Source organism: Choristoneura fumiferana, chromosome 4, assembly GCF_025370935.1.
Source record: "Choristoneura fumiferana chromosome 4, NRCan_CFum_1, whole genome shotgun sequence".
NCBI lineage: Eukaryota > Metazoa > Arthropoda > Insecta > Lepidoptera > Tortricidae > Choristoneura > Choristoneura fumiferana.
The window spans coordinates 11,189,970-11,204,438 of NC_133475.1; the positions used below are offsets into that span (position 1 = coordinate 11,189,970).

Here is a 14,469-nt window from a genome sequence, read left to right on the forward strand (position 1 = left end):
ATTTCGTAACGTATTATTTATTATTTATATAGACTGGTGGTTACTTTATTGTCTTCTAGGACGACTTCATTGGTATAATGTAATCCTTTTCCCATCGTATTTCCTCGGAAACGTTCGTATTTGACATGATACTATATATTTTCTATATTATTTGATCGTTGGAGTTATAACATCTAAGTGTGATATAATTCAAACTCTTGGTTTGACACTTGTCACTAAAATTAATACAAACATGCCACATATTAATACAATAATTCATATACATGTCAGCAGCATTCGGAATTCTGAAGCTCTGGGTTATGGATGAGAGGTTCATACATTTTAACACTATTTAATTTAACCCTGGATTAGCACTTCACTCGGAGTTATGTAGTTAACTTTGGCCCATACAAATCCGCGTAACATATTTGTTATCTATCTTTACAGGCTAATATCTGTATGTGAAATCTTAATGAGCATGCCTCTTCCGAAATCAGATGAGACCACTCAACTAAAGGTACGTTAAATAATGCTGATAATTTTCTCGTTGAATTAATTTTAATTAAAATTTTTTCGTCCCAAGATATTTTGCTACCAGTTGGACTTCTTATTGACTGGTCGCTCTTATGATTATCGTCTTTTACTCGCTGAAGGAAATGGTTCGGTAATTTCATGTAACTGTATACACTTAGTTGTGATTAATGTCACATTAGAGCGTATAGAGTTCAAGGATATAGAATGATCACTAAATAAACCTCATTTACTTTAGTTTGTATTTAAATTTGTCAGTCGCGGTAAGAATAGTTAATTAGTTCGAAAGTATACATATTGTAGCCTATGATAATTTTATAATTTAGTATGCAATATTAGAAGTGGTTTAAACTAATAATTGTTTAATTTTCAGGCCTCTGAGTCAAAAGGCTCAAGTTTGTCACTGTTGAAATATCTAGACCCAGTGGAAAAGCAAAAGCGAGATACAGCACGTGCCAACCGAAAATCTGAACAATCAACTGTACAACTTACTGAGTTGGAAGCCTTATTTATAATGAATGGTAAGTGCTTTATAGGTAGAGTCATTCACGATGACGCGTGCCGTGGTTCTTATTACAATGTCATTAATGTATAATTTTGTCAAAATCACGCTTCTTCGTGGATGGCACTGGGTATACAGCGCGGTTACAACTTTGAAGCGTTAGTTCCGTCGTGTGCCGCTAGATGTCGCCGTTACTTTCAGCCCCATTCCTGCATCGCGCTGTTAAGATTTTTCTTGCAACAATGACCCTCGCGACGTTGCGTTGTGAATTCATACTTACCTGGCGTAGGGGACACCGTGATCAAGTAGGCGGTTCCCCCAGGGCGAGACTCTCCCATTGCACTGCGGTTGGGTTGACCCTTGCGATTATCCCTAATGTGGATAACTCGGACGCGTAATTTTTGGTAGTGGGGACTGCGTACGCGCCGTCCCCTTTATATAAAATGCAAACGACACAGATATAGTTGCCTGAAATTTGAGATTGTTTGGCTTCTACTTATTTATATCATTTTTTTTTCTGCCACGTTGTCAGACACAAACGAAAGATAGTTTAGCTCTAAAGGGACTTTCACTGTTAAAAATAAAATAAAATTGGTTAATCAAGTACTCTACAGCCACGCCTAAAAATACACGCGGCTGAAGTCTTGCCTTGCTTTGCTGCCAATCCCTATGTTGTATGGATACGTAAAGCAATGCCGCTTCAGCTACCGACACGACAGAGACTTCATTCTATCGGCGATAATACACTATTCGCAAATCAAAGCTGCGAAGCCGCCAATTACGGCAGTTAATTCTTGCACACTAGTTTATTGAACAAACTATTGTACAGATACTTCAAAGTCGTGGTTTGATTTTTGTCACTGTCACTAATAAATAAGGTACACCCTATTTATTTAATACAAACATGTCACTTATTAATATAATAAGAATAAGTCATAGACACGTAGGCAGCATTTGGAGGTAGTCGTGTGTTCCGATTTGTACTAGGATATCTATCTATCTATAACGACCCTTATAGCGCCCGTCTTCGGACATAGGCCTCCTCTGTACTTTTCCAGTCTTGCCTATTCATTGCCACTCGCATCCAGTTTACGCCAGCTTGTTGCCGGATATCATCTGTCCATCTTTTTGGTGGTCGTCCTCCACCTCCACCTTCTGGACCGAAAGAAAAGCGAGTTGATCAGACAGAAGACTAAAGTGAATGACGTAATAACAGAAATAAAACGCAGAAAGTGGAGATGGGCAGGACGTATTGCTAGAATGGACCACAGTCGTTGGGCGAGAAGAGTCCTGGAGTGGAGACCCCGTGCTAACACCCGCGGTACTAGGATATATTATTTATTAATTAATAATTTTCACTTTCACAGAACTAATACTCTGCGTGAATCACAAAAAGGCAGATACAGTTGAAGCCTATGACAAATTCTTGGTGTTCTCTCTATACCTTTTGGAAATTACCGCCACACAGAAAACTTTCATGTTAGAAGCCACTGTGAGACTGGGCGCTGTGTCTATGCAACATCACAGGTTGGGGAAAACCATGATTCAAATGATAGATACACCTGAAGTTACCATGGAAGCTACTGATTCGACGACCTGTAAACATTTGTTTACGGTGACATACTGCAATGTGAGTTTTAGTTTTAGTTGTTTTCGGTTTTTCGATAGATGGCGGTAGTGAGTCACAAAAGTTGGAAGCTACAACTTGCAAAGTTATTTTATGATTGTAAATTTGTGGTAGAGTATTTATTGTTCAAAGACCTGTTTTTTGTAATATTTTGTACTTCAATAGATAGTCAAATAATCTTAACTTAACAATGTGCCTTTAAAATAATATGATACCTTGGATCATTGTCGCTCGCTAGATGGCGCTAGTGTAACCTAAAATCTCGTCTGACAGCGCCGATTTACAAGTTACGAGTACAACGTTACAAGTGCTACAATTCTACATAATTGACACATTTTCGTATGAGAAAGTTAACAATTATATCGATTTGTAGGACTTGTAACTTTTGTGGTACAGGGGGGCTGTTGGCTAAGTGTTAGATTGTGACAAATATATATTCAGATTTCTGTGAGTATGCCTCATTATAGGCTGTAAAGGTAAAAGCCATTCTGGTCATATGTACTTAAATATGGACTACTGCGCTTTCGAGTAACAGACAGAATTGTATAAAGCATGCTATCTAATTATATTTTATGTTCGTAGATTGATAAAAAATGCCCAGACTTCAGGAGTGTCTACGGCTCAGTTGAGCAGTTAATCGAGCTAGATTTTACCACTTTGAGAGTACTGCTTCACCTCGAAGGTTTACAAGAAATCCTCCTTATCGTCAATGAATACCAGGTACGTACGTTATTTATTACCGTACTCAGAGGGTCGTGAGTTCGCAGAGTTCGTGGATTCGAGCCCTGGCTCGCACCTCTTGAGTTTTTCAGAATTTATTTTAAAATAACATTTTGAAATTTACCACGAGCTTAACAGTGAAGGGAAACATCAGGAGGCAGCTTTGTGTAGGTTTACCAATGGTGAGTTTGAAGTTCCCTACCCGCACTGGCCCCGCGTGGGACGGCCCAAGGTTTCTTATTCTGAGAGAAGGCCTGTGCCCTGCAAGATGTTGGAAAAAAAAGCTTTTGGACTAATTTTTTACGGTTTTTTTTTTCATTTTAGAGACGAATGCAGTTAATACAAACCAAGGTTGATCGGATAGCGAATGCGGGACCTTTGGAAACTATCGTTGAAGGCGAAGAGTTCTCTGCTGTCAAATCAAAAAGTATGTATTGACTACGATATGAAATGAACTGAGGTGGGAAGCAATAATGTGTGAATAAGCTTTAAAAATTTGAATACCTTTAAAATCCCATAATGGGCGAAAATTTAAATATCGATAGTTAAAATATCGACGGTCAAAATATCGAACCAAACCTAACCTGCGCTACTTTTTAACTTTACATATATTAATTTTTGATATTCAGATACGTCCGCCCAAAAATAAATGATAAGAAAACAAATATGTCTAATGTGACTAACCGTGAATCATTATTAATAGCTTATTATTCAGAAAAGAAAAAAAAACCTTAATTTTCGGGTCAAACACATAACCCTCCTTCTTCGCAGTCGGGTAAAAAGAAGTTTAACTGATGAGTACAAATAATCCTCTCCTACTATTTGTAGCTAGCATCACAAAACCAACACGTCGTAAGCAAGTCGAGAGCATACAACTGAAAGTGAACGTTAAAATCGGAGCTGTAGAGATCGAGTTCGCGAATGACAAACGTCGGTTGACTTTGATTCAACTGGAAGGGGCCGCCGCTGGTTTAGTTCTGAAGACATCGTACACGCAAGTCGATTGCGCTATAGCCAACATAAAAGTGCAGGATTTGAATCCTTCTACGATACATAAAGACGTAAGTACAGTACAACTAGAATGTTAATGCTCGGGACTTGTCGGTTTTCTTGGTTTTTTGAAGATTCAAATGAGAAAGAAGAAGATAACCTGTTTTTTGTTTCGTGTGCCGAACGACATTTGCAAACTATGGTCTATTTGTGAAACCATGATACGAAAATGACAGTCTGAAATGTCAAATGTAAAAATAATGTGGCCAGCATAAAACGAACACTTCTGCTCTATGATTTCGGTTTCCGATATAATAGGTAAAGTCATTCACGATGACGCGTGCCGTGGTTCTTATTACAATGTCACTAATGTCCAATTTTGTCAAAATCACGCGTCTTTGTGGATGGCACAAGGTAAAACTGTAAATAAATCGATAAAAAGTATATTTTATGATAACAAAAATAAAATTAAAGCATTCAATATTCTACTTTTCATTTTGAAAATATGAATGCACTTTTACGATAAAGTGATAAAATCTAAGCACAGGTAAAAATACAGTGTTCATGACTTAGTGCTGTGACACTTGTAGTGATAGCCTAGCAAAAAGTCAATTATGTATGAATATGGTCGTTTGATCAAATTTAACATACACTAATGTACATTTTCTATAATTATTTTTATTGGTCATAGTGATTTATTTTTGAAATAGTATTTTTTATAATAAGATGCGATTCAAATACAATGAATGAGTGAAAATAATTAATTTATTTGACATTATAAAAACCGTTTTGCAGGGCTATGTGTAAAAATACTGTTTTTTGCACATAACCCTGTTAAACTATTTTCACAGTATGTCTGCAGGATAGTCTCTATAAGAACATAAGATAATAAAAATTGTAATTTAGAATTGCATAAAAATGTTTATATTGCTACAACTATGTTACTGTCTTATGGAAGAGTTTCTAAGAAATATTTGTAAGGATTTTTTAAAAAATATTTTTTTCATGTGTGATCCGTGCGATACGCTTGGTATTTATTAACTGTACTTTTACAATTTTGCTTATTATTCAATAGATATTGAAAGTGCTCAGCGGCGATGTGGTGAACGTGCAAATAGTGATGTATAACCTTGAACCCGGCTCCGATGACGTCAACATGTCCATCGACGCTCAAATCAACTGCCTGAGGATAGTATTCCTGAACTGGTTCGTCTCTTCTATGTTGGTACGTTATTTAGCGTGAAATAATTCTGTAATTTTTGCATGGAACAGGTTAAAGGGGGGAAAGAGGGGCTGGGGTAGGTGGAAGTAAATTATTCCTTAAGAATTTGTAATAAATGTACTAAAATGCTTAGATCTGATTGATATTGTAATCAACTTTCTACGTTTTTCTCTTTCATCTATTTTCTACTCTTCGTCCTACGATCTTGTTTAAAGTCAGATTTTAATTTTGATTTTTGTTTCATTTTTAATGAACTATTTATTGCCAGCCATAATTTCATATATTACAAATTATAATCAAGATCAACGCGTGATCAATAGCCGGCTATCAACTAAGCGGGTTGCTAATAAGCCAGTATTTACAATGCATTCATTTCAGGAATTCCTTAACAACTTCCAATCGGCACAACAAGCAATCATAGAAGCGTCTTCGCAAGCCGTGGATGCTGCTAGAGCAAACGTCCAAAACGTCTACGAGAATTCCACCAAACTGTCACTGAAAGTGCGACTTGCGGCCCCCATCATAGTAGTGCCTGAGAACTCGAAGAGCAAAAACGCTCTGCTTGTTGATTTAGGAAGAATGAATTTGAATAACAAGTTCGTGGATTTGCGTGTGCCTGTAAGTATTTATTTATATTAAAAAAATTATACCCCTGGAATGGCATAGCCCTGACAGTTGTCTGTATACAATTTTGATCTCGATTCCCATCCCAAATTATAACTTATAATGACATTCGGTTTAATCTTGGCAGTTTATTATATACTATAAAAAATACTTAAATCTTTAGGAAACACTAGCCGTTACCCGCGACTCCGTCCGCGTAGAATTCGTTTATCCCTATCCCGCTTGAACTATGCAATTTTCTGGGATAAAAACTATCCTATGTCCTTCTCCGGGAATCAAACCATGTGTATACCGAATTTCAGCTAAATCGGTTCAATGGTTTACACGTGGTGAAGTAACAAACAAACAAAAAGAGTTACAAACTTTCGCATTTATAATATTAGTGGGATGAGATTAAAAATTACTAGTCATTAGTCTTTACCCGCAGCTTCACACGCGTAAATTGTTAGATCCGGCAGTTGAATGGAAATTTCGAGATTTTTCTAAATTACCTACCATGGACATTCTAAAAAAATACATCGGGATATTTCACTAACATCGAAAATATAAACTGAGACATGGATGCACTGAAAAACCAGAAAAAGAGACCAGCGCTGGGAATCGAACCCAGGTCCTCAGCAATCCGTGCTGCGTGCTATAACCCCTACACCACCGCTGGACAGGAATCTAGACACGATTTTTTCCTATGCATACATATCTCAGATTGCTTATTTCTACTACGCTACTTATTCCCAGCGCTGGTCTCTTTTTCATGGTTTTCTGTGCATCCATGTCTGTTTGTATTTTCGATATGGTTTCACCGGATACTCGTAAAAGTAACAAATTTGGAGTTGAAATAAAAAATACAAAAAGACTCTAAAAAACCAATCATATTTCACTAACATTGCACATAACTTCTCTAATAATAGCGGTTGATATTTTGGGGTTGTATTCCGATTCTGTGCGATTATTATGTATCCTGAATATAAAAATGGCCTATGTGTTATTCCAGACGTCAGACTACATACCAAATTTTGTCCAAAGCCCAGCCATTTTAACGTGAAGGAGTAACATAACTACACGCGTTCGCACATATAAACTTTCCCATTCATAATGGTATGATTCTGTCCATTTTTAACAGGAAATGACGAATAAGGTGACAGTAGACGAGCTAACACTAGAACTCGAAGATATGAAAGTCTCCAGTGTCATCTTGGCGGCGAATCTGATGGAGATCGTGACCGAACGGAAGTTGCTGCGACCGACCAGCTTCAAGCTGTTTGTTAAGCGCAGCCTGTCCACTTGGTATGAGGCGTTGCCTGATCTAGACGTGTCCGGCAAGATGCAGACTATTGCGGTGAGTTGGCTGTTGCTGTTAATTTAGAAATTGCGAGAACTTGCATGCTAGTTTCTACATTGCGGTATTTGTTTGATCAACTGAATTCATTGTCACACATTAGTACGCAATTTAAAGCAAATCGCGTGAAAGTTTTTTCATTGTCTAAATGAGACTTAACGCTTCACGAACGTGCATCCATTATCGGCTCGCATAATTGTTGGGAGTCATAATGTAACGTTTGTCATAATCATAATGTTTGTTTGTCATACTTAACTATTTTTTCTCTATTTATTGTTCAGAATTATTATACAACAAACCTTACCTAACCTATAGAATTGTACAGTATGACCATTTAATAATGTCTGGAAAATTTACAGATTCAGAAGGAAAAATATTATAATATCTAACAAAAATTATGACAAATACATTATGAATTTATGACTTTCAAAAATAATGCGATTAGATACGCATCTGTGTGCGATTGCACTATCTCCGACGTTAATGTATTTCCAAACACTGCTGCCACGTTTCTTGCTTGTTAACTTTTACTCATATCATTAAACATTTTCAGATAACCGTCGGCCACAGTGACTACAAAAGCATAATGAATATCCTGAATCAAAACCTCCAAGAGGGCCAGACGAAAGTTGAAGAGCTCAAGCCACAAACAAGCATGCCAAAAGTAACGTCCAAGGCGGCAGTTCGGAGTACCAGCAGAAGCCAAGCAAAAACTGTTGTTTCAACCATAGAACAGACGAAGGATGATAAAAAGCCAAGAACTACGATCAAGTTCTCGTTCACTATGGAAAGCTTTGTTATAGATTTGATGAATACTTACAGTGTAAGTAGCTAGTAAAAATCTTTGTGGTTTTATTAATCACTAGCCCTTAGGCTTCGCTCGCGTTAACCATTCAGTATCGGTCATCGACCATTTGAATTGAAATTCCGAAATTTCACTTAATTATATCTAAAGAACACCCATTCCAAATTTCATGTATCTGGTGGTTTCGGGATTTCGGGATTTTTTCTCGGTCCCGTGGGAATATCGGGATAAAAACTAGCTTATGTGTTATTCTAGGGTTTCATAATGTATATATCTGCATACAAAATTTCACACAAATCTGTCCATCCGTTTTAGCGTGAAAGAGTAACAAATAAACGCACGGACGCACACACATACTCACAAATTTACACATTTGTAATAATTATTAGTAGAATTAGGATAGGTACATAGAAGATGAATATGGTTAAACATATTATGGTTATTCATCTTTTTTTCGTGCGAGTGAGATGACTAAGTGGTTCCTGGGCCATCACACTGGAAAAACATCAACTAGAAAAATGCATAGGTCACTAAGGTTTTCTTAGCGTGAAAATAATTTTTCATCTTATTTATAATGCCCTCAGACCGAAGACTTGGAAGCTGAGCATTTCGTGCGCGACGTGGAATTGGCGCGGTTCTGTTTGGCCCTGCTCTCTGTCAAAGGCCGGATGTATTCTGATGGCTCTATGAATACTTCGTTGCTGCTCGTCGACTGTACATTAGACGACACTAGGCCGGGCCGAGGCGCTAAGATCACAAGGTAATAAGCAGGCTAATCGAACACAATGAAAGTCGAGTAGTATCACATTAGTAATATGATATTACACAAGGTATCTTGAAATTCTTCCGCTTGCTCGTTTGCCTCCCCCTCATAATAATAAAAAAAAATAGCAGGGCCCTTTACCCCAAAAGTTACAAGGGCTACAATTCGACAAAATTGTTAAGTTTCCATTAGTAACCTGTTACAATTTTGTCGAATTGTAGCACTTATAACTTTTGTGGTGTACAAGGGGCAGGTTGTTGAGTTCCCTTAAATGAACACCCCTGTAAATGTTTTTCGGGCCTTTTTAATTGTGATTAACAAATGTTTCCTTATATGGTGTTCAAAGAGTGCCGCGTCAAAGGCGTTACTGTACTTTGAGTCAAATATTGCGATCAAAAACCTTTACAGGGGCGCTCAATCAAACTAACCCAATAACCTTCAAAAATCGCTACACTCTTGACAGAGTTATCACGGTCGTCGGACGCAGAGGCGCGAATGAGCGAACCCTCGTGAAGACATTCTTGAAGAAATAATGTGAAAATACCGCAGTGCAATCTCCAATTAAAGTTCAGTACAGGAGCGTTCCGTCAAACTAACTCAATCATCATCGTCATGATATCAGCCGTAGGACCCCCACTGCTGGCCATAGACCTCCCCCGTTACTAACCCCACCCAGTGGGTCACTAATTCAATAGCCTGAAATGTCCTAGAAGAATTTGAACACACCTTGTGTAATAAATAGGATACTTAACACCACCATTTGTAGGAACATTGCACATAACCACGTCTTTCGAGTGAAATGTTTTTTTTATCTGTTCAGGTACTTGGAGCGCCGTCGCGAAAGCGCTGACATCGGCGCGTTCGACCATTCTGCGACCCTCATGGAAGGCAGCGACAAGATACGCAGCATGATCGATATCACTTACACCATGAAGAATATGGATACGTTCAGTAAGTCCCTTTACATTTGTCTAATGCTGCGTGAACAAATTTGTTATATCGTCGGTGATTCTGCAATTCCGCGTAACTAGCATTTTTTATAAGGTATATTTTTCACTGCACTAACAGTACTGACATCGTACTGGAAAATGCTACTTACGCGGTATAGCAGCATCATCGACGATATTTAACTACGCTCCATAACGAACATCATCATCATCATCATCATCATTCATCATCATGTTAGCCGAAAGACGTAAAACTAAATAAAATAGATAAATACGGTATTTGACTATTTCGTATATGTTTTATAAATTACAACTACACAATGCCTGTTATCGAATAGAAAAACAATTTTTAAGCCATCTTTACAAATAACAAAGTTATACAGGTTTGAAATTCAAGATTAGACAGAGAAAGACATACTGGCATGTGACGTCACACGCCAGTACCGCCATACTTGCTGCATAGAGAAAAGCGTTTGAGAAAGAGACAGGTATTTAGATTTTTCAAAAAATCACTATAAATCCAATTTTCAACCGATTTAAATTTTCTCTTCGCTAAACACTATCTGTTTATCTATATTTTCATAATAATATTAAGATATGGCAAAATCAGGAGTTGTCAAATACCGTATTGATTTAATTTTTTTGCCAAATTTTTGAGCTACTTTTATTCAACTATTATTCAAAGTGACCTTTGGCGATGATGCCTTTGACGCGTTACATTTTGAACATCGTGGAATATATTGTAACAGTGTCAACCTTGATTTGAAAAACAATCATGAAATAACAAATCCTGTGATTTGCGGGGATATCTTGTAAAGCTCAGTGTAAATCTGCAAGAAAAATCGCGCAAGTATGCTGCGATCGGACCATACCAAACTCGTTCCCTCTACGACCTCGCAATTTAATACAACTTGCACCATTTTTCTTGCAAGTCTAAACTAAGCTTAACATTGTGTGAAGCGCTAGCAAGACCGTGGTAAACTTATCTATTATTATACAGTTGTCTGAAATTAGTAACATCCTTATATTCCAGTCGACATACGGATCTTCAGTTTCAACCTTATCCTGGCGATGGATTTCCTGAAAAAGCTCGCCGAGTTCATGACGACAGGTCTAGCCTCCCCCGAGGAGATCGCTCCCGCCTTGGAAGATGCCTCCCAGCCCTTGCGCAGCCCGGCTGATAAATCAGTTGAAACTTTTGCTGTGAGTAATATGCATAAACAAAAAAAAAATACAACCTCTTTTGTTTATTTTTGTCTATCCATGTTACATGCCAAATTTTAGAGGAAACGGTTTAAACTTTAATTTGCAAGATTCGACTTAAACCAACAAATAAACAAATGTACTTACATAAAAGTTTGCAACAATGCAATCAAGTTACAAAAGTTAACTTATACTTCAATATTATGCACTTTAACAATGCTTGTTGAATTCGTGTACCACATTATTAGTCAATTAAAAAAAATAAAGATTTCTCAGTAGGAGCCTTATTTTTTCTTTCGAATTTCTAGAATGTTCAGTTTTCACTGCCCTGAGGTAGCCTTTCGGGCAATGGAAACATACCAGAAAATCTTACTTTTGCTAAATATCTATTTTTAAGTCGTAAATGTAAATTATTAATGTTAAAGTTGATAAGTGAACTGTGTTGTTTATTTTAGAAAAGGAAATCAACTATAACGTCGGCGCCGAGCCTGCCCGAGTCGCGCAAGATGACAATGATGACCGTCAACATAAAGATAGAGCAGCCCGACATCATCCTGGTCGAGTCACTCGAGCAGAAGTCCTGCGACGCTTTAGTGCTCAATGCAAGTATTAAGATACATCATCATCATCATTGTCATATCAGCCGAAGGACGTCCACGCCTCCTCCCAGGTCTCCTCATAGAATCCACTTGCTTTTCCGCTGTGTACAATTTTCATTTACACACCTTTACAATAGACTCAACTCGGAAAAATATAATTTATGATACAGTTTTTTTTTTCGAATAGATGCTATTATTAATAATCGCCAAGATTTCAAAGTGTGTCTCATTTATTTCAGTATAAACCGGAGGGTCTATTGCGTAACGTTTCTGGCGCTCGCGATCGCAATCAAATGACAGTTTTCGCATACAAAAACTGTCATTTGATTGTGATCGCGAGTGTCGGAAGCGTTAGACAATACGGCCTTGGGACTTATGACATCACCTCTTGCTTTACTATTCCGCCCAAAACCCTAAAAACACAAAGCTAAAATCTGCCCCTTTTCTTAGATGGAAGCCCGTTTCAAGCTCCGCAAAACGGAAGAGCGAATGGTAGCGGACGGTGGCATCTCTGGTCTTCAGATGGTGATCCGTACCTTGGGCAGGAAAGACCGGACGCTTCGGCACTTGCTAGCGCCCGCTACCCTGTCGCTGGCGCTGTCCCAGCCTCCTGGCAGCGGCATGCACGTCGACGTGGCTATATCCGATATAAAAATCACCGTCTCGCCTGGTAAGTGAATAATGAGACGAATAAAATGAGACGCCAGTCAAAAATGCAAGGGGCCTTTCTGGCTAAAAGTCTATATTGTTATTTTCCCGGGTCGGTCTCTTATTAATCGGGGATCGGTGAGACCATCTAGCTCCCCAAAAATGGTTGACAGACTATAAAGATTGCTTGTTCGGTGTCTTACTTGTACTGACGTATTACCGTGTCGCCTGGTAAGCACAGAAGGTGTGGTGAAAGTGGTTTGACCTATCGCCTCTCAAACTGAGGGTCGTGGGTTCAAACCCCGGCTCGCACCTCTGAGTTTTTCGAAATTACATGTGCGGAATTACATTTGAAATTTACCACGAGCTTTGCGGTGAAGGAAAACATCGTGAGGAAACCTGCACAAACCTGCGAAGCAATTCAATGGTACGTGTGAAGTTCCCAATCCGCACTGGGCCCGCGTGGGGACTATGGCCCAAGCCCTCTTGTTCTGAGAGGAGGCCAGTGCCCAGCAGTGGGACGTATATAGGCTGGAATGATGGTAAGCACAGGAGCAAATTTAAAACACGAGCACGAAAAGCTTGTACAGTCACCAGCATTAATATCTGCCACAGCAGAGCGTGCAAAAATATCTGACAAATCCTTCCGGCCCTAGAAATAGAGTCGTATCAGATATTTATGCATGCTTGTAGTGTCAGATATTGGTGCTGGTGACAGTACACCCTCAGCCTTTATTTCTTTGAAAATAAACCAGAATCGAAAATATTGTCAATCTGTTAACTCCGGGTTCCAAGATACAGGTTCAGCTTAGTTTGGGATCCACTGTTCATTTCAAATTATCCCCAAGTACAATCATCCATTATTTTTGTTTATCGTAACTTATTGGACGACAATATTATTGACGACCGGATGGCCAAGTGGTTAGAGAACCTGACTACGAAGCTTAAGGTCCCGGGTTCGAATCCCGGCCGGGGCAGATATTTGTATGAATAATACGAATGTTTGTATAAAATATATATAAGCTGTATTTAAGTATAGAAATACTTATGCCAGGAGGACTCGCTCCTCTATATCTAGATCTAGTGTGCGTGCGTGCGTGCGTGCGTGCGTGCGTGCGTGCGTGTGTGTGCGTGCATGTGTGTGTGCGCCAGCGTGCGTGTGTGTGTTGTGCTCGTGCTTAATTATGTTTAGGTACAGCAATTACTCTATTACGTTCTACTATAGTTATATCATTATAACATTTTTTCACATTTTTGTAAACTGTATTTAAGTATGTAATATGTATTTAAGTATGTATTTATGTATAAAAGTATGTTTATCCGTTGCCTAGTGTCCATAGTACAAGCTTTGCTTAGTTTGGGACTAGGTCAATTGGTGTCAAGTGTCCCATGATATTTATTATTTATTTATTTTTGACTGGTAAATTAATTTCACTCGTTGCTCTCTTAAGGGCCCAAAAAAGGAAGATGCAGCGCCAAAACGTTTAGTAATAAATGTTCAATTTAAATATTTCTTCTGCAGATATTATAGCTCTGTTGAACCGAGTGATGGCAACGATGACAAGCACGGAGGAAGACGACACTCAACAAGTGAACAAGGCGATATTTTACGACAAGCCGTGGGACATACAATCGTTCAAACCAACCGCGTATTGGTTCCTGAGGACTGGTGAGTTATTAGAAAAAGTTTGTACCGATCTTCGGTTAAATTGAATGGGTTTAGTACATTGTGCATTAAGGGGTGTAAGAAGACGATTACTAACGAGAGTCTATTTAGAATTTTAATGATGAGTTTGTAATCCCCTTACGGCCCGTGATACACACAATGATTTTCATCACATTGCGAGGAAAAAAATGCAAAAAATGATTTTTTTTGTGTCTAATCAGTTCACAGCTCGGCAAAAGAAAAACGCTTAGAAAACAACGGAATAAAATAATGGCTACCCGCCAATACAAGGGGCTGCAACAAAATT

At 38.4% G+C, this 14,469-nt stretch overlaps 1 protein-coding gene and 1 non-coding gene across 2 annotated transcripts in view; both read left to right on the forward strand.

Annotated features, from left to right (window-relative positions):
• Vps13 (vacuolar protein sorting 13C) overlaps positions 1 to 14,469 on the forward strand; it is a gene marked incomplete in the record, with an annotated part of 77,161 nt that overhangs the window by 21,144 nt on the left and 41,548 nt on the right. Inside the window, 16 exon segments of the mRNA XM_074086412.1 lie at positions 427 to 496; positions 884 to 1,031; positions 2,380 to 2,642; positions 3,222 to 3,359; positions 3,684 to 3,786; positions 4,188 to 4,420; positions 5,425 to 5,574; positions 5,950 to 6,189; positions 7,316 to 7,531; positions 8,085 to 8,354; positions 8,921 to 9,096; positions 9,920 to 10,050; positions 11,080 to 11,249; positions 11,705 to 11,851; positions 12,299 to 12,518; positions 14,019 to 14,165. Of these exon segments, the coding sequence (XP_073942513.1) occupies positions 427 to 496; positions 884 to 1,031; positions 2,380 to 2,642; positions 3,222 to 3,359; positions 3,684 to 3,786; positions 4,188 to 4,420; positions 5,425 to 5,574; positions 5,950 to 6,189; positions 7,316 to 7,531; positions 8,085 to 8,354; positions 8,921 to 9,096; positions 9,920 to 10,050; positions 11,080 to 11,249; positions 11,705 to 11,851; positions 12,299 to 12,518; positions 14,019 to 14,165 (2,822 nt within the window).
• On the forward strand, positions 1,285 to 1,447 carry LOC141427648 (U1 spliceosomal RNA). The gene has a single exon (XR_012451341.1). It is a non-coding gene; the product is annotated as a U1 spliceosomal RNA (small nuclear RNA).